Source organism: Moschus berezovskii, chromosome 24 (assembly GCF_049115385.1).
Source record: "Moschus berezovskii isolate FMDL1 chromosome 24, NW_MosBer_1.0, whole genome shotgun sequence".
NCBI classification, from domain to species: domain Eukaryota; kingdom Metazoa; phylum Chordata; class Mammalia; order Artiodactyla; family Moschidae; genus Moschus; species Moschus berezovskii.
Genome location: NC_142483.1, coordinates 49973879 through 49998338, shown reverse-complemented (window position 1 = coordinate 49998338; position 24460 = coordinate 49973879). Strand labels below are relative to the sequence as shown.

At 43.3% G+C, this 24460-nt stretch overlaps 1 protein-coding gene across 1 annotated transcript in view; it reads left to right on the top strand.

The window, feature by feature from the left end:
- The window catches only part of DLEC1 (DLEC1 cilia and flagella associated protein), a 91740-nt gene that overhangs the window by 7682 nt on the left and 59598 nt on the right, over positions 1-24460 (top strand). Inside the window, exons 3-6 of the mRNA XM_055414623.2 lie at positions 7931-8041; positions 9563-9756; positions 9961-10181; positions 11598-11676. Coding sequence (XP_055270598.2) covers positions 7931-8041; positions 9563-9756; positions 9961-10181; positions 11598-11676 — 605 coding nt within the window. The remainder of the gene's footprint in view (positions 1-7930; positions 8042-9562; positions 9757-9960; positions 10182-11597; positions 11677-24460) is intronic.

Sequence of the window (24460 nt, the reverse complement as noted above, 5' to 3'; positions counted from 1 at the left end):
AGAGGTAAAGAACCTGCCTGCCAGTGCAGGAGACATAAGAGACTCACTGTTGGGAAGATACCCTGGAGGAGGGAAGGCATGGCAGCCTGCAATAGTATTCTTGCCTGGAGAATCCCATGGACTGAGGAGCCTGGCGGGCTACAGCCTATGGGCTATAGTCACAAAGAGTCATGACTGAAGCAACTCAGCACATAACTTTGAACTTTTTTTTTGTTTGTTTTAGCTTTAATAGTTTTTTTCCTTTAAATGTATTAGTCTCTTAAATCATGTAGAAAATTTTTATGATTATCCATGCATTTACCTTTATTGACGTCTTTATTTCTTCATGTGGCTTGGAGTTACTGTCTAGTGTCCTTTCATTTCACATTACAGAACCCCTTTGAGCATTGCAGGTCAGGTCTAGTGGTAACAGACACCCTCAGCTTCTGTTTATCAGGAAATGTCTTAATTTCTCTCTCTTTGAAGGACAGTTTTTACTGGATGTAGGATTCTTGGCTAATAGTTTTTCCTTTTAGCATTTTGAATAGATTGACCCACTGCCTTCTGGCTTCCAAAATTTCTGATGAAAAATCTACTGACAACTTTATTGAGGATCTTTGTATGTGATGAGTCACTACTGTCTTGCTACTTTCAAGATTCTCTCTTTGCCTTTCAAATGTTTAATTATAACATGTGTCTCTATGAGTCTTCGAGTTCATCTTGTAATTCATGAGCTTCTTGGATGTTTATATTCATGTGTGTTGTTAAATCTGGGCCGTTTTCAGCCATTATTTCTCTAGATAGATCCTCTCTGCCCCTTTTCCCTTTCTTTTCCTTCTGGGACTCCCACAGTGTGTATGTTAGTCACTTCCTGGTGGCCCACAGGCCTCTTAGGCTCTCTCTACTTTTCTTCAATCTTTTTTCCTTTTCATTTGACTCAATAATTTCCTTTTTTTATATCTTCAGGTTCACTGATTCTCTCTTGTGCCAGCTCAGATATGCTTTAGAATCCCTTTAATAATTAATTTTTCATTTCAGTTAGTGTTCTTTTCAGTTCCAACATGTCTTTTTAGCCTCTAGGTTTTCTGTGTGTTGATATTTACATGTTTTTGTACCTCATTTTCTTGATACTCTCTACATGTTCTTTTATTAATAGCTCTATGAGCGTCTTAAAGAATTCTAAGCCTTTGCCTATTGTAACTGCAGTCGGGTCTTTTTCAAGGACAGGTGCTATTGATTTAATTTTTTCCTTTGAATGGGCCATACTTTCCCATTTCTTTGTATGTTTTCGATTTTTTGTGTGTTTGAATCTAATAATTATGAGACTTTAGAAATCAGATTCTCCCCCTTCCACAGAGCTTGCTGGGGTTTTTGTAATTGTTTTGGTTTTGTTTGTTAGTTATTGTTGGCTCTCTGTGCTGAGGTTCAGCCTGAGCCATAATCTTAAGGTCTTCTAGGTCTTTTCTGAACCCTTCCCTGAGTGTATGTGGTCATGTTCTGATTTCTCCCTAATCTGCAGTTGTTTTTGAATGTCTTCGTCTTTAATATCTGGCTTTCAAAGAAGGGAAAAGAGAAAGATGAAGGAGGGGGGTGCTGGCCATTTGAATTCCCTGGAAGTCACTTCCACCTGGAGGAGGAGGGGCGTGCCACAATGTGGGAGGTGCTTCTTTGCCTGCACCTCTGTGGTCATTGGCAGTCAGAGCACAGATCCCAGGTATTTGGAGGACAGCATCTTTTTGGGCCACCCACGCTGTCACAGGTTGTGTGTAGGTTGCCCCAGAAACACATGCACAGATGCCTGCCCTGGGACTGAGAGTGAGGGGTGGGTAGCTGCTCCTATGCTCAGTTCACTGCAATTGCCTGTCCAGGCTTCCCCCTGGAAGTACAAGTCTTTAATAGATGCCATCATTACAGAATAGTTCAATTAAACTGATTCTACTGGTACAACTTGCGCCTAGGTGGGGAGACAGAGTCCTTCCTTGTGGTTTGTATGCCCATCTTCCCAGGATCCTCTCTTTTGACAGTTTTTTTTTTTTTAATTAGTTATTTCGGCTGTACCTGATCTTAGTTGCAGCGTGTGGGATCTAATTCCCTGACCGGGGCTCGAATGCTGGCCCCTTGCGTTGGGCACTCAGAGTGTCAGCCACTGGACCATCAGGGAAGTCCTTCTTGACAGTTCTTGAGAAGCCTTTCACTCTGCAAGGTGGTTCTAATGTTTCCTCGTGACCAAACTCCGATTCATGCTTGGCAGCAGCACCACACAGGTGATGCTGGTTGCTCCAGCCCTCCAGCACTTCACCCCTCTCACTGTTGCACATCAGGAGGCACAAGTGATGTTAGCCCTGATTACCTGGTCACCTTAGTGTCTCCACATTAAATTCTCCATGTTAGATTGTAATTGACTAGTGTTTTGTGAAGCGGTATTCTCAGATTTGACCAGTATGTTTTTTCCTCATCAAATCCCCACACCAGCAGTGCTAAGAACACTTTTCAGTCTACCATCTCTCTGATGACACTTTGTAAATTTTTTGGTCAAAGAAATTGGGTCATTTTTTCTATACATTTGTCTATAGTCTGGATTTTGCTGATTTCACCACTGTGGTATCATTTAACCTGTTTTTATGATCCCTGTATTCCTTGCAGTTCACTAGTTATTTCTGGAGACTTTATGAGATTTAAGTTCAACTTTTGAGAGGAGAAGGGGAGAGACCAATTCATAGATGGTGCTTTGTGCTCCCTTTAGGAGATGCATGGTGTTTGATATCTCCTGTTTTCATGATGCTGCCAGTTTTTGCTTAGATATATTGTTTCATTAGGGGTTACAAATTATAATGCTAGTGTTACTGAAATACTTCTGTAAAGAGAAACTTTTCTGTGATGACTCTGATTACCCGAAGATAGGGGCAGAATTAATTCTTTCCCTTTATCTGCTAGTTTTTAAAATAATGAGTTGGTTTCCCTAACATCTTCAAAAGATGAGTAAAAAGGTTTGGTGGGTTGGTGTTTCCTATCATTATGAACTCATGGATTTCACAGCTAGTTATGTTTATTGTCCTCTTGATGCTCAGATTGTCCCATCTTTAGCTGCTTGGAGCCTTTTCAAATTGATGCCTGACTCTATTGGCATAACATTGGTTGCCTGTGGTAAACTTCCTTACTTTCTGGAATGATCAGATGTTCCAGGTTCATCTTGTGTGTTTATTGCTCCAGACCTGGAATCGGCCATTTCTCCAAGAAGTCCTGGTACCTTTTATTCCCCACCAAAGACTTTGATCTGGCATCCTGCATCCCTGAAAATCATCATTTTTCAGGGCAGTAGAGACAGCGCTTTTAGGGTGAGGAGACCTGGCGTGTCTGTGGCCTGCAGGGAAGGAGAAGTGGAAGATACAGTGGCTTCAGAAAGCTTTACACTTATGGGGTCCTGCTGGGGACCAGATGATGGGTAAGATGCTTCATGAATGTTATTCCACTGAATCCTTCCAATAACCCGGCAAGATAGGTTTTCTCTCCATTTACAGGTGTAGGAATTGAGAGAGGAACTTAGATGATTCCCTAAATTCCCACAGCTCAAAAGGGCTGGGACCCAACTTTGAACTTGTGTCTGCCGTCAAAGCCCATGTCTGTCTTCTCTCAAGAGGAGGAGGAGGAAGGCATGTTGTCCACGCACAGTGTCACACATTGTAGATGACTTCCCCTAGGGTGTGTGGGGCTCTGTCCCCTTTCAGGTCTGCCCTCGCTGAAGCTCAGCCCCGTGAGACAGTGAACACTGCGTGCGGCTTCCGTATCTCCTCCGGTCCCCCCTTCTCCGGTCCCCCCTTCTCTGCAGCAGTTGTATGGCTGCCAGATCCCCTCCTTCAGTCATGGATTCAGGCAAGGATGACTGGTAGTGGATTCTCGGGAGGATTTGTTGGTTGCCTGCTATCTGCCAAGTCTCCGGAGTCAGATACTGTCCCTGTCTTTGGTAGGATTCTTCTGGCTAGAGATCAGGGGAGATTACATAATTATTTGTCTGTTTGCTTTTAATGAAAGTGGAATAAAACATTGAGAACTGGGAAACAAACATCAACTAATAGCGTTTCCCAGTGACCTTCATTTTTTTTACCCAAGATAATATTAAGTTATGGGCTTCCTAGGTGGCGCTAGTGGTAACCCACCTGCCAATACAGGAGATTTAAGAGACATGGGTTTGATCCCTGGGTTAGGAACATCCCCTGGAAGAGGAAATGGCAACCCACTCCAGTATTCTTGCCTGGAGAATCTCCATGGACAGAGGAGCCTGGTAGGCTGCAGTCCGTGAAATCACAGAGTCGGACATGACTGAGCAACTTAGCACGCAATATTAAGTTATAAGCAGACATTATCCACCCTGGTTTCTCAGCCTTCTGCTGGCAAGGTTTCTCCTTTTTATTTCAGAAATAGCAGAAGTAGAGACCTTAATCCAGTTCCCTGGACAGTTTTCTGGTTCTGCTTCTCAGGGTGGAGAGTGGTGTCCCAAGAACCTCTTTTGTAACTTGGATGATTGAGCGTGAAGATGATTGTTATTTGAGGCACTGAAGGAACCTTTCTCTCTTTGCTAATACAAATGTCCCAAGGTGGAAAATATGTGTAAATTCTCCAGACAGAGGGAGAAAGATCAGAATTCTGCAGAATGTTCTGTGCTTTCGTTCCCTTTCCTTGCTGGTATCTTATCTGCATTATCTTTTGGGAAAGGGAGCAGCCAGTGCCTTGCTCAGGAGCAGGGTCCATATAGGAAGCCCACTCTTCCTACAAGGGGTCACAAGGCCAGTGCAGGGTGCCCAAGGCTCACCTGGCCCATGGTCCACGCCTGAAGTAGAGAGAGACTTCCCAAAGCCCTGATAACAAGCTGCGACCCACCAGCCCGCTCCTGCAGACACGGAACTGCCCACGGCCTAGGGGAGGACCTTGGAGGGAATGGTATCAGAAGAGAGAGGATACAACTCCTTGCCACATGGCCTTTGCCGTTTTTCTGGAAGCTTTATCTTATCTTTTAATATTTCAAATAGGCCATTGCCAAGTCCTTGGGAACTGGGCTGGGGAACTGGGCTGGACTGTATCAGTTTGGCATTGCCACCACTCCCTGCTGAGGGCTCCGTATTGCAGAGGAGAGGCCTTGGATCCACATTTGCCCAGAATGATCCTTTCAACTGTGGTTCTGGGATGGATCAATGAGAGGCTTTTGGTGAATTTTGGAAGGAAGCCTCTGTTCTCCAGAAACAGGAGCGGGCAGATGACTGAGCAGTTTTGAGTTTCATTGCAGAGTCCAGATCATGTCCTAAGAGCCCCTTGCTTCAGTGCTGTGGGCTGAAGTTCTTCATGATGAGTTAACTTCCTGACCACTCTCCCATTCCGTAATCCCCTACATTCAAACAACCTCCCCTTTATTTGGTTGCAGCGCAGCTTGTGGGATCCTAGTTTCCCAGTGAGGGATTGAACCTGCCTCCCCTGCAGTGGAAGCATAACGTGCGCCCCCTGCCGTCCACATTACCCCTGGACCATCAGGGAAATCGCAGAAAGTCCTCTTTAAAGCACCGTCTTTGTTAATGGAACAAGCAACAAAGCTTGAAAACTTTCAAGTCTTCCATTCACCCTATTTATTCCTTAATTTTTATCAGAGTAGTAGTGCACATGATTCTTTTCTTTTTTTGTTTTTTTTTTTTTTTGGGGGGGGTTGCTGCTGTTCAGTCACCCAGTCATGTCCGACTCTTTGCAACCCCATGGACTGCAGCACACCAGGGCTCCCTGTCCATCACCAACTCCTAGAGTTTATTCAAACTCGTGTTCATTGAAACAGTGATGTCATCCAACCATCTCATCCTCTGTCATCCCCTTCTCCTCCCGCGTTCAGTCTTTCCCAGCATCAGGTTCTTTTCAAATGAGTCAATTCTTCGCATCAGGTGACCAAAAGTATTGGAGTTTCAGCTTCAGCATCAGTCCTTCTAATGAATATTCAGGACTGATCTCTTTTCGGATGTACTGGTTGGATCTCCTTGCAGTCCAAGGGACTCTAAAGAGTCTTCTCCAACACCACAGTTCAAAAGCATCAATTCTTCAGTGCTCAGCTATCTTTATGTTCCAACTGCCACATCCATACATGACTACTGGAAAAACCAAAGCTAGACGGACCTTTGTTGACAAAGTAATGTCTCTGCTTTTAATATGCTGTCTAGGTTGGTCATGACTTTTCTTTCCAGGAGCAAGCGTCTTAATTTCATGGCTGCAGTCACCATCTGCAGTGACGTTGGAGCCCAAGAAAATAAAGTCTGTCACTGTTTCCTCTGTCCCCCCTTCTGTTTGCTGGGGGGGGGGGGTTGACTGTGCTGTCTTTATTGGTGCACTTGGACTTTCTCTAGTTGGAGTGAGCAGCGACTACTCTCCAGTTGCAGTGCGTAGGCTTCTCAGTGTTGTGGGTTCTCCTGTTGCGGAGCACAAGCTCTAGGCATGCAGGCTTCAGTAGTTGTGGCCCACAGGCTCTAGAAAAGAAAGAAAAGAAGTGAAGTTGCTCAGTCATGTCCGACTCTTTGTGATCCCATGGACTGTAGCCCACCAGGCTTCTCTGTCCATGGGATTTTCCAGGCAAGAGTACTGGAGTGGGATGCCATTTCCTTCTCCAAGGGATCTTCCTGACCCAGGGATCGAACCCAGGTCTCCTGCATTGCAGGCGGATGCTTTACCCTCTGAGCAGGCTAAATAGTTTTGGTGCACTGGCTTAGTTGCCTCATCGTCTGTGGAATCTTGCTGGACCAGGGATTGAACTCATGTCCCCTGCATCGGCAGGCAGAGTCTTAACCACTGGACCACAAGGTACATGTGTACATGGTTTAAAAAAATCAAATAGTTTAGAAAAACTTCTAATAAATTAGAAAAAATCCTCACCTACATATGTCATTACACATTTGTCCAAAGCCATAGACTGTAGAATACTAAGAGTGAATCCTAATAGGAGCTTCAGGCTTCATGTGATAATGGTGTGTCAGTGTCAGGATGTCCGTTGTAAGGGATGTTGATAGAGGGGAAGGCTGTGCCTGTGTTGGGGCAGAGAGTACATGGGAAACCTCTGTACCTTCTTCTCAATTTTGCTACAAATCTAACACTGCTCAGAAAGAGAGTCTGTTGGAAAAAATCCTCCACCTCACCTTTCCCAGCTTCAGTCCACTTGCCAGACATGGTCATTTTTAGCTCTAATTCTTCTGGAAGCCTCTCAGTGATAAACCTTTTCTACTGTTTCCGTGCTCATCAACCCAAGATGTTATTTATCAACTTCCCATTCTATTAAATGAGATCTCCTCCCATGTGTCTGCTGGTTGGTTGGTGGTTGGCTGATCTAGCTGGGCTTAGCTGACTAGACCAGTGTCCAGCTGTGCATCCAGCTGAACATGGTTTCCTGCTGCGTGTTGGGTTCAAATCTGCTCCACGTGGGTTCCTGCTGGGGTCCCGGGCAAAGGGCCAGGAGCTCTTCTCATGACGATGGCAAAGACACAGGAGGGAAGGCTCAGCTGCACAAGCACCTTTCACAATCCTGCCAACATCTCATGGTCAAAGCACATCATACGGCCAACATCAGGAGTGAAGAAGTGAGCTCTGTCTCTCGTAATAGAAACTGCACACTCACATGGCTAGGGGTGTGGATACAGAGAAGACTGAAAAATTGGGGCTACTCATCAATCTACTCTATTTCTCCTAACTCTTTTTTATTGATCTCTCTGCGAGTAACCATATTTTGGCTTAAACAATACCACAACATAGCCTTGCCCAATGGTGGCCTCTTGTAAGTGACCAACTTAAATACTCACTGATAAGTTTCTTAAATCCCAAAATGACCACTGAAGAATTTTGTTAGGGGGTTTAGGCCGGGAAGATGAAGAAAGCTTGAGTGTAGTTTCTTTGACACCAATCTGCCTTGAAATACCTTTTCTCATTCCCTTCTATGTAGTGAAGACCATCTTCAGATGGTGTGTGGACAACGAGTTGCTACGGAAACATCATTTGATCTGCCCGAATGATTACTACAGCGATACGGTGCCATTTTGCTCTGCACCTAAAGGTAATGCCTCTGTACTGCCTTCAAGCCTCTGATACCATTCCAGGGAAGTTCTTTAGTAGCAGGACCACAGCAGCCACCTTTGTGCCATTTCCTTGTTCATAGATCTTTTGATCGTGGCTATTGGGAGGGCCAGCTCTGAGCATGCCACTTCCTCACTAGCTTACTAACTCCTACGAGATAAAAGTCTCAGCTTCTCAAAGTGGAATATGATACCCTAATCGGTTGCCCCATGACAAGATGTGAAATTAAAATTTTAAAACGTAGTTGAATGAATCACGAGAGGGCGGATCTGCAGACGTAGACGAGCAAGGGAGCAAGTGTCTCATGGGCTCAGAACATAGACCTAAGGGTTCTGCATGCCCCTTACAGGCCAGGAGCAACTTTGAGTGTAGAGGGAAGGTTGGGAGCAAAGAAGGCTATGTGTGCGTGAATGTGATACTGGGCTAGTTTCCTGTGCTGTGGGAGGCAAGATCCTCTGAGAATGAGTAGGGTGGAAATCTGTCTTGTGGGCTTAAGCAGGAAGGTAAAGTTTTGGAAGCATCACCCTGTAGATCCTGTGACCAAACATCTGGATGGCAGCCTGGTGGTGCCAGGCTCCAAAGGTAAGTTCGTCAGCAGCCCCAGTCAGTGGAACTCTGCTGGTCTCTTGGGGTTTAGAGCTGAGAAAGCCTTTGGGGTAGGAGGATGGGGGTCCAGAGAATTGAGGATGTAGATGAAGAGAGAGTTTAACTGATGCCCTGGGCCACGCTGACAGGTGAGGCCAGAAAGAGGAAGCAGAACCAAGTACCTGGGATACTCAGCCACTTAGTTTCTAACCAACTTTCAAACACTATCCTAGGCAGTTAAATAAGGATGGATTTAACGTGTATTGAGGATTTTTTTTTTCCTGTGGGATCTGGTTCTATTTCTTTTTCAAATCAGTTTTATTGGAGTATAGTCGATAGACGGTGTTGGGTTGTTTTTAGGCATATGGTAAGGTGAGTCAGTATACATATACATATATTCCACTTCTTTTAGATTCTGTTCCCATATAGGTCATTTCAGAGCACTGAGTGGATGGTATTGAGCATTCACCTGGCACTGTGCTCAGAGATGTGATGGTACCAGTTTCAGTGCTTTCCTGCTGGCAACGTTGAATATCCTCATTTAACCTTTTGGAGATGATTTTACAGTCTACAAAGCTAATACAAACTCTGATTTCTCGTGTGAGCCTTTTAAAAAGTGTGTTCACGTGTGCGGTGTGTGTCCCTATGTATGTGTGACAGTGGTCCTCTCCTGTTCCTGGCCATGTTTGACAAGTGAACAGATAATAAGTATGAACACTAGAGTCTCAAGGCTGCCGAGTAAGTTCCAGGAGTAACTGATATGCTGACGGGCAATTATTTAATACATCTGGTATAGGAAATATAAACATTTAGAAAAAAGAAGCTAGCAGTGCTTTTGGTAATTTAATTTAGTCATCTTGGTTGAGTCACCTCTCCCCCCGGGTCTGGTAACTTCATGTTTTTCCTGGTGCCACAGGCGTCTCTGTCCCTGGATATTCAAAACTGACGTTTAGTTCTGAGAAACGTTCCATACCAAAGAAAGAGCTGACCAAGAAGCCCGTGTGCAGGAAGATGTCCTCTCAGTCTGCAGAGGAGACGGACTATACTATGGACAGCCTCTCATGGGACTCATCTTTTAAGGCCAAACTCAGATCCAGAGCAGCCATCACGGTGAGTTTGAAGCCAGTGTGGGGTGGTAGAGGGTCAGGGCCATGATAAAGGGGATAGGGTTCCAGGTGACACACGTCATCATAATGAAGCCACAGCAAAACCAGAGGGTATCCTTGGCCATCCGGGGTCAGGGGATCAGCAAGATGTCAACGCACACGCCCCCTCGGCCTCTCATGGACTCTATCCTTTTCCCACATTTCAAAGAAAACAGGTTTACCGAAGAATAAAAACTGGATGAACCATTTACGGGTGCCCCAGAGGCAGCTGGAGCGTCTTCAGCTTGCCAGGATGGAGAGTCGGAACCGCTTCCTGAGAAACCCTCGCTTTTTCCCTCCTAACACTCCGTTGGGAGGCAAGTCTCTTCTCTTTCCTCCCAAGAAGCCAGCACGGGTAGGAGAATTCCAAGACGGAGAGCTGGAGGAGAGGTGCGTCTTCTCTTGACTTGTATTCTCAGAGAATCAGACCCTTCAGGGGAAAGCACAGAAAGAAGGTTGTGGGTCTGCTTTGGCTTCTGGAGGGTCCCCGAGGTTTGGGGCCAGGGGGTCAGGATCCGAGTCGAGCAGGGCTTCGGGGCTGCCCACAGTGTGGCCTTGGGACAGCCCCAGAGTCCTGGGTTTGTGCTTTTCTGACCTTTTCTTGAGGAACAGGAGTTAGTGTTGGCCCTTTGCTTATATCTCAACAACCTGGGTCAAATGGGCGGCATCTCTTTAGCCGTGTGCTCCTGCCATTATATTCATGTGTCTTGGATAATAAAAATGTTTAAAATTTGCTTAATGACAAGTAGCTAGTACAGATAGTGATTTTTCTTTAAAAGAGTGTGTGCGCTCGCTTAGTCGTGTCCAAGTCGTTGGGACCCCGCAGACTATAGCCCTCCAGGCTCCTCTGCCCATGGAATTTTCCAGGCAAGAATACTAGAGTGGGTTGCCATTTCCTGCTCCAGGGGATCTTCCTGTCCCAGAGGATCGAACCTTCATCTACCTACCCACTGAGCCACCTGGGAAGCCGTTTGGCTATATTTCAATAATTGTCCATACAAAGGGAATGATTTGCTTCATGGGTTCATAATTTTAACGGACATAAAATGGTTAGTGTGGGACTTCCCTAATGGTCAGGTGAATAAGATTCTGTGCTCCCCATTTCAGGGGCTCAAGTTTGATCCCTTGTCTGGGACCTAAATCCCACATGCCACAAGTAAAGATCCTGCCTGCTGCAACAAAGACCTGGTGCAGCCAAATAAACTGAAAAAACAAGACTATTAATATTTATTTATTATAGCAATAATATGTTTTTATTTCTTAAAAAAAAACAGAAAATATTTGCTTAGACTTCACTGGTGGTCCAGTGAGCAAGACTCTGTGCTCCTAATGCAGGGGGCCTGGATTTGATCCCTAGTTGAGGAACTAAGATCCCAGAAGCCACTTGGTGCAGCCAAAAAGAAAAGGGAAAAACCAAAAATGAAAAGATTTGCTGAGAAAAAATAGCACGTATATAAAAGATGCAATTAACATATTGGTGTTCGGGATTTTGTATGTAGCAGAGCAGCTCCTTGCTGCGATCTATTGAAAGTCAGTCCTCGACACAAGGGTTTGTAAAAGTAAAATAAAAAAAGCATATTGGTGTTTAAGCTTCCAGAGTTTTCCCTGTGCTATGTGTAGCTATATATATCTTCACAAAGATTCAGTCTTGCTGTAAAATTGTTTTGTGACCTGCTTTGCCAACAGTAAAACCTAAAGGATGATGCGTTGCCAATCTCTTTGATGGCTTGAATGTATTTATTTTCCATGAATCACTTACAGGGATGAAACTCACAGCCTCTCTCACCTTTCCTTGCCCTCCCACAGTTGTGCTGATACTCCAGTGTTTCTAGCTAAGCCCTCCATCGGATTTTTCACAGATTATGAAATTGGACCCGTTTATGAGGTAGGAATCTGGTTTCTTTACGTATCCCACTCTGCTTCCTTATTTCTAAAAAGTCTTTGCTGTGGAAATTTAAAAACGTGCACACACACACACATAGGCCATACACGAAACTAGGGGAAAGACTGTCACGTCCCCTTATGAGCCCATCACCCAGCTTCGGTAGTTACCTACCTGCATCCGGCAAATCTGGTTCCATCTGTTGCCCGCCCAGTGTCCTGCATGTGTATCCATGTGCGCATGCGCACGCTGAGTAGTTTAAGGGAACGCTTAGACATGTCATTCTTCAGTTAATACCTTAGTGAGTATCTCTTAACAGGTGAGGACTCTTAAAGAATAACCATCATCACACCCAGCAATATTAACAGTGATTCCTTAATATCAGCTAATATCCACTCATGTCTGATTTTTATCCATTTATTTTTTTAAAGTCAATTTATAATTGGTTTAAGTCAGAATTGAAACCTTGCGCTTGGTTAGAGTATCTCATATTTCTCTCACTTTTTTTTCTTTTGATAATTCCCCCATCCTTTTATTTTTTAAAATGCTGTTTGTTTGTAGAAGAAACTGTAATGTCTTACAGCCTAAATTTGTCTCATCACTTTCTTTATTTTTGGCTGTTCTGGGTCTTCGTTGCTGCGCAGACTTTTTTCTGACTGGAGAGTGGAGGCAGCTCTCTAGCTGCGGTGCACTGGCTTCCCATTGTGGTGGCTTGTCTGGTTGTGGAGCAGACTCTAGGGCGCCGGGGCTTCAGTGGCTGCAGCGGGTGGGCTCAGTAGTTGTGGCTCTCAAGCTGTGGCTCACAGGCTCAGTTGCTCCATGGCATGTGGGAGCTTCCTGGATCAGGGATCGAACCCATGTCTCCCGCATTGGCAGGTGGATTCTTCACCACTGAGCCACCAGGGAAGCCCCGGCTTTCCTTTTTGTTTTTAATGTAATTTTTATTTTATGTTAGAGTTCAGTTGTTTTCCAACGTTGTGTTAATTTCAGGTGTACAGCAAAGTGTTTCAGTTACACGTACACACGTACCCTTCAAATTCTTTTCCTATTTAGGTTATTATAGAGTATTGAGTAGAGTCCACTGTGCTATATAGTAGGTCCGTATTGATTATCTTTTTTATATAAATGTGTATATGTTAATGCCAAATCCCTAATTTATCCCTCCCACCACCTTTTTCTTTTGAAGGTAGAAGAACCTTCAAAAGAACTGTAAGTTTGTTTTTGAAGTCTGAGTCTGTTTCTGTTTTGCAAATGAGTTCATCTCTATAACTGTTTAGAAATCCACCTATAAATGATATGCTATTTGTCATATTTGTCTGACTTCCTTCACTTAAGATAATCTCTGGGTCCGTCCATGTTGCTGAAATGGCGTCATATCATTCTTTTTTCTATTTGAGTCATACTCCATTCTATTAATACAGAGGCATCTTATCTTATTTATCTGTTCATCTGTTATGGACATTTAGGTTGCTTTCATGTCTTGGCTATTGTAAAGTTATATTGCAGTAAACACTGGGGTGCATATATCTTTTCAGATTACATTTTTTCTAGATACATGCCCCACAGAGGGATCACTGGATCATATGGTAGTTCTATGTTTAGTTTTACGGAACCTCAATACTATTCTCCATAATGGTGTCCAGTTTACATCCCCACCAATGGAGTGGGAGGATTCTGTTTTCTCTGCATTGTCTCTAGCATTTATTGTTTGTAGAGGTTTTCTGTTTATTTATGGGTGCGCTCGGTCCTGTTTGTTGTGTTCAGCCTTTCTCTGGTTGCGGCCAGTGGGGACTGCTCTTTCCCGGGCCAGGGATCAGACCCATATCCCCTGCACTGGAAGGGGGACTTAACCGCTGGACCACCAGGGAAGTCCTTATAGAGTTTTCAATGACGGCCATTCTGATTGGTGAGGTGATGCCTTCTGGTAGTTTTGTTTTGCATTTCCCTAACTAGTGATGTTGAATATCTTTTCATGTGCTTCTTGGCCATCTGTGTGTCTTCTTTGGGAAAATGTCTATTTAGATCATCCACCCATTTTTTGATTTGGTTGTTTCTTTGATATTGAGCTGAATGAGTATATTTTGGGGATTAACCTCTTGTCAGTTGCTTCATTAGCAAATATTTTTTCCCATTTTGTAGGGTGTCTTTTTTTATGGTTTCCTTTGCTCTGCAAAATCTTTAAATTTAATTAGATCCTGTTTGTTTTTGTTTTTATTTTCATTACTGTAGGAGGTGGATTGAAAAAGGTATTGCCGCAATTTATGTCAAAGAATGTTCTGCCTATGTTTTCCTCTGAGAGATTTATATTATCTAACCTTAAATTTAGATCGTTAATCCATTTTGAGTTTATTTTTGTGTATGGTGTTAGAGATTGTTCTAATTGCATTCTTTTACATGTAGGTGTTCAGTTTTCCCAGAATCACTTATTGAAGAGACTGTTTTTTTTTCTCCATGGTATATTCTGTTTTAAAAAAATTTATTTGACTGCACTGCGTCTTAGTTGTGGTATGGGGGATCTAGTTTCCTGACTAGGGGTTGAACCCAGCCCCCCTGCATTGGGATCAGTCTTAACCACTGGACCACCAGGGAAGTCACTCCATTGTGTATTCTTGCCTTCTTTGACATAGAGTAATTGACCATAGGTGCATGAGCTTATTTCTGGGCTTTCTATCCTGTTCAATTGATTATTTCAGTTTCTGTTCCAGTACCATATTGTTTTGATTACTGTAGCTTTGTATTCTAGTCTGAAGTCAGGGAGCCTGATTCCTCCAGCTCTGTTTTTCTTTGTCAGAATTGATTTAACTGTTCAGTCTTTTTGCGTTTCCGTACACATTTAAAAAACTTTTGTTCTAATTCTGTGAAAAATTCCATTGGTAATTTAATAAGAATTGCATTGACTCTGTAGATTGCCTTGAGTGATACAGTCATTTTGATAGTACTGATTCTTCCAATTCAACGATATACATGGTATATTTTTCCATCTGTGTCATCTGCAGTTTCTTTCATTAGCATCCTATAGTTTTCAAAGTACAGGTCTTTTGCTTCCTTCAGTTCAGTTCAGTTCAGTCACTCAGTCGTGTCCGACTCTTTGTGACCCCATGAATCACAGCACGCCAGGCCTCCCTGTCCATCACCAAATCCCGGAGTTCACTCAAACTCATGTCCATCGAGTCGGTGATGCCATCCAGCCATCTCATTCTCCGTCGTCCCCATCTCCTCCCACCCCCAATTCTTCCCAGCATCAGACTCTTTTCCAGTGAGTCAACTCGACACATGAGGTGGCCAAAGTATTGGAGTTTCAGCTTTAGCATCAGTCCTTCCAATGAACACCCAGGATTGATCTCCTCTAGAATGGACTGGTTGGATCTCCTTGCAGTCCAAGGGACTCTCAAGAGTCTTCTCCAGCACCACAGTTCAAAAGCATCAATTCTTCGACGATCAGCTTTCTTCACAGTCCAACTCTCACATCCATACATGACCATGGGAAAAACCATAGCCTTGACTAGATGGACCTTGGTTGCCAAAGTAATGTCTCTGCTTTTTAATATGCTATCTAGGTTGGTCATAACTTTCCTTCCAAGGAGTAAGCGTCTTTTAATTTCATGGCTGCAGTCAGCATCTGCAGTGATTTTGGAGCCTCAAAAAATAAAGTCTGACACTGTTTCCACTGTTTCCCCATCTATTTCCCATGAAGTGATGGGACCAGATGCCATGATCTTTGTTTTCTGAATGTTGAGCTTCAAGCCAACCTTTTCACTCTCGTCTTTCATCAAGAGGCTTTTGAGTTCCTCTTCACTTTCTGCCATAAGAGTGGTGTCATCTGCATATCTGAGGTTATTGATATTTCTCCCGGCAATCTTGTTCCAGCTTGTGTTTCTTCCAGCCCAGCGTTCCTCCTGATGTACTCTGCATATAAGTTAAATAAGCAGGGTGACAATATACAACCTTGACATACTCCTTTTCCTATTTGGAACCAGTCTGTTGTTCCATGTCCAGTTCTAACTGTTGCTTCCTGACCTGCATACAGGTTTCTCAAGAGGCAGGTCAGGTGGTCTGGTATTCCCATCTCTTTCAGAATGTTCCACAGTTAATTGTGATCCACACAGTCAAAGGCTTTGACATAGTCAATTTGCTTCCTTAGGTAGGTTTATTCCTAGGTAATTGATTCTTTTGGATGCTATGGTAAATGGGATTGTTTCCTTCATTTTTCTTTCTCATCTTTCATTGTTCAGTTCAGTCGCTCAGTCGTGTCCGACTCTCCGCGACCCCATGAATCACAGCATGCCAGGCCTCCCTGTCCATCACCAACTCCCGGAGTTCACTCAAACTCATGTCCACAGAGTCGGTGATGCCATCCAGCCATCTCATTCTCTGTCGTCCCCTTCTCCTCCCGCCCCCAACCTTTCCCAGCATTAGAGTCTTTTCCAGTGAGTCAACTCGTCGCATGAGGTGGCCAAAGTATTGCAGTTTCAGCTTTAGCATCAGTCCCTCCAATGAACATCCAGGATTGATCTCCTTCAGAATGGACTGGTTGGATCTCCTTGCAGTCCAAGGGACTCTCAAGAGTCTTCTCCAACACCACAGTTCAAAAGCATCGATTCTTCGGCGATCAGCCTTCTTCACAGTCCAACTCTCACATCCATACATGACCACGGGAAAAACCATTGCCTTGACTAGACGGACCTTGGTTGGCAAAGTAATGTCTCTGCTTTTTAATATACTATCAAGGTTGGTCATAACTTTCCTTCCAAGGAGCAAGCGTCTTTTAATTTCATGGCTGCAATCAGCATCTGCAGTGATTTTGGAGCCCAAAAAAACAAAGTCTGACACTGTTTCCACTGTTTTTCCATCTATTTCCCATGAAGTGATGGGACCAGATGCCATGATCTTCGTTTTCTGAATGTTGAGCTTCAAGCCAACCTTTTCACTCTCCTCTTTCACTTTCATCAAGAGGCTTTTGAGTTCCTCTTCACTTTCTGCCATAAAAGTGTCATCTGCATATCTGAGGTTATTGATATTTCTCCCGGCAATCTTGATTCCAGCTTGTGCTTCTTCCAGCCCAGCGTTCCTCATGATGTACTCTGCATATAAGTTAAATAAGCAAGGTGACAATATACAACCTTGACGTACACCTTTTCCTATTTGGAACCAGTCTGTTGTTCCATGTCCAGTTCTAACAGTTGCTTCCTGACCTGCATACAGGTTTCTCAAGAGGCAGATCAGGTGGTCTTGGATTCCCATCTCTTTCAGAATGTTCCACAGTTTATTGTGATCGACACAGTCAAAGGCTTTGGCATAGTCAATGAAGCAGAAATAGATGTTTTTCTGAAACTCTCTTGCTTTCTCCATGATCCAGCGGATGTTGGCAATTTGATCTCTGGTTCCTCTGCCTTTTCTAAAACCTGCTTGAACATCTGGGAGTTCATGGTTTACATACTGCTGAAGCCTGGCTTGGAGAATTTTGAGCATGACTTTACTAGCGTGTGAGATGAGTGCAATTGTCCGGTAGTTTGAGCATTCTTTGGCATTTCCTTTCTTTGGGATTGGAATGAAGACTGACCTCTTCCAGTCCTGTGGCCACTGCTGAGTTTTCCAAATCTGCTGGCATATTGAGTGCAGCACTTTCACAGCATCATCTTTCAAGACTTGAAATAGCTCAACTGGAATTCCATCACCTCCACTAGCTTTGTTAGTAGTGATGCTTTCTAAGGCCCACTTGACTTCACATTCCAAGATGTCTGGCTCTAGGTCAGTGATCACATTATCGTGACTATCTTGGTCGTGAAGATCTGCAAGAGATTTCTGTGTATTAATTTTTGTATCCTGCAACCTTACTGTATTCATTGATAATCTCTAGTAGTTTTCTAGTAGAGTCTTTCGAATTTTGTTTGTATAGTATCATGTCATCAGCAAACAGTGATAATTTTACTTCTTTTCCAATTTGTATTCGTTTTATTTCTTTTTCTTCTCTGCCATGGGGTTAGGCCTTCTAAAACTCTGTTGAATGAAAGTGATGAATGTGGGTATCCTTATCTTGTTCCTGTTCTTGGAGGAAATCCTTTCAGTTTTTTCCTTTCAGTAGTTTCCCCTCTATGTCCACTTAATGGAAACTCTTTCATAAATGGGTGTTCAGTTTTGTCAGAAGCTTTTCTGCATCGATTGTGATGAATGTATGTTTTTTATTCTTCAGTTTGTTTACGTGATGTATCACACTGCCTGATTTGTGGATATTAAAAAATCCCTGCATGCTTGGAATAAAGCCTACTTGATTATGATGTATGATCCTTTTAATGTATTGTTGGACTTGGTTTGTTGAGGACGTTTGCATCTATGATCATCAGTTATACTGACCTGGACTTTTCTTTTTTTGTGGTATCTTTGTCTGGTTTTGGTATCAGAGTGATGGTGGCCTCATGGAATGAGTTCAGGCGGGTTTGTTCCTCTGCAACTTTTTGAAAGAGTTTCGAAAGGACAGGTGTTGACTCTTCTCTAAATGTTTGATAGAATTTGCCTGTGAAGTCACCTAGTCCTGGACTTTTGGTTTGTTGGAAGTTTTAAAATCACAGTTTCAATTTCAGTACGTATGATCTGTCTGTGCATATTTTCTATTTCTCCCTGGTTTGGTCTTGGAAGGTTATATATTTCTAAGAATTTGTCCATTTCTTCTAGGTTGCCCAGTTTCTTGGCTTAGAGTTGCACGTGGTAGTTGCTATGTTTGTCATCTCATTTTGTCTGACTTTCTGTGTTTCCGATCTCTGTTCCTCAAGCTGCAGGGCCCCAGCTCTTCTTGCTAGGGTGTCTGTCCCCTGGTGTGTGAGGCTGGTCCACGGGTTTGGGCAGGCCTCCTGGGAGACAGGACTGGTGCCTGCCCACCGGTGGGTACAGCTGGTCCCATCCCTCTGACGGGCAGGCCCGGGTCAGGAGCTGTGTTTATAGGCAGCCGTGGGGTCAGGATGTCTTTCTGCGGCCTGTCTTCTGATGGGCGGGGCTGTGTTTCCATCCTGTTGTTGTTGAGGTGTCCCAGCAATGGGGTCTGCAGCCTGTTGGGTGGTGTCAGGTCTCAGTGCCAAAGTGACACCCTCCAGGAGAGTTCACACCAATGGGTGTTCCCTGCGGTGTCCACCGCCAGTGTCCTTGCCCCTATAGTGAGCCACAGCTGACCCCCACCTCCCTGGGAGACCCTCGGAGACCCACAGGTAGGTCTGGCCCAGGCTTCTAGGAGTTGTTGCCTTGTTCTGAGTCCCAGTGCATGTGTCATGTCGTTTCTGCGCCCTCCAGCAGTCCTGTGTGGCTTCTGCATTCAAGCCCTGCTGGCCTTCAAAGCCAGATGTTCTGGGAGCTCCTCCTCCAGATGTCAGACCCCCAGGCTGGGGAGTCTGACGGGGGGTGAGTGTCAGAACTCTCACTCAATTGCAGTGTAATTATTTTCTAGTTTGTGGTCACCCACTCAGCGGGTGTAGGATTTGATTATTATGGTAGAAGTGCCCCTCCTACCATCTTGTTGTGGCTTCTTCTTTGTCTTCGGGTGGCAGAACATCATTTCTGGTAGGTTCAGATCTTTTTTGTCGATGGTTGTTCAGTGGTTGGTTGTGATTCTGGTGTTTTTGTAAGACGAGTTGACCTCAAGTCCTTCTTTGCTTTCTGTCTCAGTTTGACTCTTGCTGATTGCTTTATTGTGGTGATGTTCAATGTATTCTTTTATCCTCCATATTTTCTATAAACTTGTTAGATGTAGAGGCTTGGTTAAATTCATGTTCAAGAATTTTTTTTTTTTCATTTTTTGGCAAGAATACTTCTTTGGTGGGAGTGTATATTTCTTACTGTATCCCATCAGGAATATGGTTTTCCCATTATCAGTGATGAATGGCTTCAGGTGTTATGAGCCTAATTTACCCTTTATAAAGGTCTTACCAACCTCTCATTTAATGCTTTAGTAGCATTAGATGGCTGTTGCCTAGATCAATTCTTTTTTAAATTAAGGGTTATAAAATGGTGACTTCAAATTCTACTATTCTTTCTGCATTTATTATCTGTGATTTTCTGTTTTTTAAAAAGCCTTCCTTCAAACTTCCATTTATTTCCTCTCTTTCTTTTCCTCTCCTTACTCCTGGAGATAACTGTTTCTATTAGTTTGGGTTCTTCCATTGTTTCTTTTTTGAAACCATAGGCAAATATGTAGGTATATTTGAATACTATCTCCTACTTAACTCAGTTCAGTTCAGTCACTCAGTCGTGTCCGACTCTTTGCGACCCCGTGGACTGCAGCACACCAGGCCTCCCTGTCCATCACCAACTCCCAGAATTTACTCAAACTCATGTCCATTGAGTCGGTGATGCCATCCAACCATCTCATCCTCTGTCGTCCCCTTTTCCTCCTGCCCTCAATCTTTCCCAACATCAAATGAATCAGTTCTTCCCATCAGGTGGCCAAAGTATTGGAGTTTCCGCTTCAGCATCACTTCTTAGTCTCCTCTGCACCTTGCTTTTTTCACTTAACAGTATATCCAGTGAGCTTCAAGAGCTATGTGTAGAGACTTTGCTCATTCCTTTCCCAGCTTCACTCTTGATGGTTGCCTCCCTCCATCCTGGAGAATCAGGTCAAGACCAAGCTTTGGAGTCACCAGCTCTGTTCATTAGATATAAATGTAGCTATGTTTAATGGTGACAATCCCTTCACACATATGCATTGTACCTTGCAGTTTAAAGAGCACTTGCAAATCCATAATTCTTTAGGAGCTCTTATCCACTCTCATCCAGTGTGCCAAGGCACACTGATATGTCAGTCATTTAGGCTAAATGGTAAAGAAAGAGTTTGTCTACTTGAACATAACAGTTACTCTCTTTTGGACTTGTGTGTTTGGGACTTGTGTGTCTGGTCATCACATTTGAAAGCTGGTGAGGTTGGCAGACTCAGAGAAAGAGACCTAAACTCATTTCCTTTGGGCATGGAATGGGCAAAGGGGGAGCTGCTGGGGGACAGACAAAAGACATTTCTGTCAGACCCGCAGGTGCCCACTGTGGAGCTGGAGATGAAGCGAGCACCGGCTGTGTAGCACCGTCTCCCTCTCCTGTCTTTATTCTCTTGTGGCACACTTGTATTTATCTTTCCCACCAGGTTGAAACCCACATGGGCAGGGGTTAATTCTAGGTTTGTTTAAACCATTTTGGTATTAGTACTCACAGATGGTAGGTCTGTTGACTGAATTACCTGAATACTGGTCTACCACTTAGCCTTGCTTACTCCTGCTGCTGCTGCTGCTGCTGCTGCATCACTTCAGTCGTGTCCGACTCTGCGTGACCCCATAGACAGAAGCCCACCAGGGTCCCCCGTCCCCGGGATTCTCCAGGCAAGAACACTGGAGTGGGTTGCCATTTCCTTCTCCAGTGTGTGAAAGTGAAAAGTGAAAGTGAAGTCGCTCAGTCGTGTCTGACTCTTAGCGACCCCACGGACTGCAGCCTACCAGGCTCCTCCATCCATGGGACTTTCTAGGCAAGAGTACTGGAGTGGCTTGCCATTGCCTTCTCCGTGCTTACTCCTAGTAAAGAGTAAATCAAGAACAATGAATGGAGCCCCATTTTTCTGTAAAAAAATATAACGTGTGTGTGTGTGTACCTCCCAAGGGCTTTGTTTGTGGGTCGCCCACCCAGCAGGTACGGGACTTAATTTTTTCATGATTGCATTCCTCCTCCTGTCTCATTGCAGCTTTTCTTTGTCTTTGGATCCCTTTTTTGGTTGGTTCTAATTTTTCTGTTGAGCAGTTAGTTGTGATTTGGGTGTTTTTGTGAGAGGGGCTGAGCTTTCCCTTTTGTCTGCCATCTTCCCCAGGGGTTTGGATAAGGTGGTGAGTGACAGCTTACAAGTGGTTTTAAAGATATCTGTTCCTTTAAAAGGTTGCTAAATATGCAGACTTTTAAAATATATAGGCAAGTATATGTAAAAGAATGTTAAAATTAAAGTACAATATAATGATTATGAGTCAGATCTTTGAGTCCATATGGTTGGAAGAAACCACTCATTGCAAAGAGAATCATACATAATTAGCACATTTCAGGGAAGGACATACAGTATCATTTTTTCATAAACTTGTGTTGACACTGATGAAACCTTTTATTTATTTTGTAATTTGGGGGATTTTTAAAATTGAATTATAGTTGACTTACAGTGTTGTGTTAATGTCTGCTGTATAGCAAGGTGGTTCAGTTATACATACATACACGTTCTTTTTTTTAAATACTCTTTAGCATTAAGGTTTATCATAGGATACTGAAGATAGTTCTCTGTGCTATAGAGTAGGACCTGTTGTTTGTACATTCTGTATGTAATAGCTTACATCTACTAACCCCATTCTCCAACTCCATCCTTCCCCCAACCCCCTTGGCAACCGCGAGTCTGTTCTCTATGTCCATGACTCTCTTTCTGTTTCGTAGATAGGTTCATTTGTGGTATATTTTAGATTCCACGTATAAGTTACATCCTATGGTGTTTGTCTTTCTCTTTCTGACTTACTTCACATAGGCTACAGTCCATGGGGTTGCAAAGAGTCAGGCACGACTGAGCGACTTCACTTTCACTTTCACTTAGTATGATAATCCCTAGATGCATCCATGCTGCTGCAGACGGCATTATTTTGTTCTTTTTTAATTGCTGAGTAGTATTTCATTGCAAATAAACACCACAGCTTCTTTATTGATTCCTTTGTCAATGGACATTTAGGTTGTTTCCATGTCTTGGCTGTTGTGAATAGTGCTGCTGTGAACATAGGGCTGTACTCATCTTTTTGGATTAGAGTTTTATTTGGATATGTGCCCAGGAGTTGGATTGCTGGTAATTCTGTTTTTAGTTTTCTGAGGAACATTCCTTACTGTTTTCCGTAGTGGCTGTACCAGCTTACATTCCCACCCACCAGCAATGTGGGAGAGTTCCCTTCTCTGCCAATGGCAGAGAGTTCTCCACATCCTCTCCAGCATTTGTTATTTGTAGAGTCTTTAATGACAACCATTCTGACAGCTGCTGTGAGGTGGTGCCTCATTGTGGTTTTGATTTGCATTTTTCTAATAATTAGTGATGTTGAGCCTATTGGCCATGTGCCTTTCTTCCTTGGAGAAATGTCTAATTAGGTCTTCTGCTCATTTTTCAGTTGGGTTCCTTGTTTTTTTGTTGTTGAGTTGTTTGAGCTCTTTGTATATTTTGGAAATTAAGTCCTTAATGGTCCTGTGGTTTGAAAATATTTTCTCCCATTCTGTGGGTTGTCTTTTCAAATTTTTTTTTTTTAAGTTTTCCTTTGCTGCGCAAAAGCTTGAGAGTTTGATTAGGTCCCACTCGTTTATTTTTGGTCTTACTTCTGTTGCCTTGGAAGACTTACCTTAGAAAGAGTTGATATGGTTTATGTCAGAGAATGTTTTGCCCATGAGCTTTTCTAGGAGTTTTGTGTTTGTTAATGTTTGCTTTATGTATTTGGGTACTCCTGCATTAGGCGCATTTATGTTGACGAGTATAAAATCCTCCTCCTGTCTTTTTTCATCATATGGTGTCTTTCTTTATGGCCTTTGTTTAAAGTCCATTTTGTCTGAAATGCCTTTCCTATCCCCTTACTTTCAATCTGTGTGTTTCTTTTGCTCTAAAGTGGGTCTCCTACAGGCAGCCTATTGTAGGCTCTTGTTTTTTTTAAATCCAGTCTGCCACTCTGTGTCTTTTGACTGGAGCATTTAATCCCTTGGCTTTTTAAGGTAGTAACTGATAGATATGTACATTGCCATTTTAAACCTTATTCTCCAGTTGATTTTGTGTTTCTTCTTTGTCCCTTTCTTTTTCTCTCGTAGTTTGATTTTCTTTTGTATTATGCTTATGTTCTCTTCTTTTTGTTTTTGTTAACCTATTTGATGTTTCTGATTTGTGATTACCCTGTGTTTCAAGTCTATTAAGCCCATTCTGTATCTACTTACCTTAGACTGGGAGTCATACAGGCTCAAACGCATCCTAGGAAAGGAAGAAAATCTACATTTTCTTACTGTCCTCCCCCACATTTTATGATTCTGATGTCCTCTTTCACATCTTCATGTTCATCCTTTTGCTGTTCATTGTGGTTTCATCACTTTCACCAAAATATTTTTATTTTTTAAAAAATCTGTGTTTTGGGCTTCCCAGGTAGTGCTAGTGGTAAAGAACCCGCCTGCCAATGCAGGAGACAGACATAATGGACGCAGGTTTGATCCCTTAGTGGGAAGTTCCCCTGGAGGAGGGCATGGCAACCCACTCCAGTTTCCTTGCCTGGAGGGTTCCATGAACAGAGGAGCCTGGAGGGCTAGAGTCCATGGGTCACAAACAGCTGGACACAACTGAAGTGATTTAGCATGCATGTACTGGTTTATTTAGGTGATTTGCTTTCCAGTTGTGATTTTCTCTTTCCTATAGATTCTTTCTTCTTTTTTATTTAGGGAAGACTTTTCAATATTTCCTTTAGGATAGGTTTAGTATTGCTGTATTCTTTTAGTTTTTGCTTGTCTGAGAAATTCTCTCTCCCCTCCTATTCTAAATGATAATCTTGCTGGGTAGAGTATCCTAGATTGCAGATTTTTCCCTTTCAGGACCTTGAATATATCTTACCATTCCCTTCTGGCCTGCAGCTTTTCTGGCTGCAGGCATAAGCTCTTTGTTTTTCTCTTGCTACCTTTATAATCCTCCTTATCTTTTACTTTTGCCATTTTTATTATATGTCGGTGTAAGTCTGTTTGGGTTTACCTTGTTTGGGACTCTGTGCTTCCTGTACCTGGGTATCTGTTTCCTTCT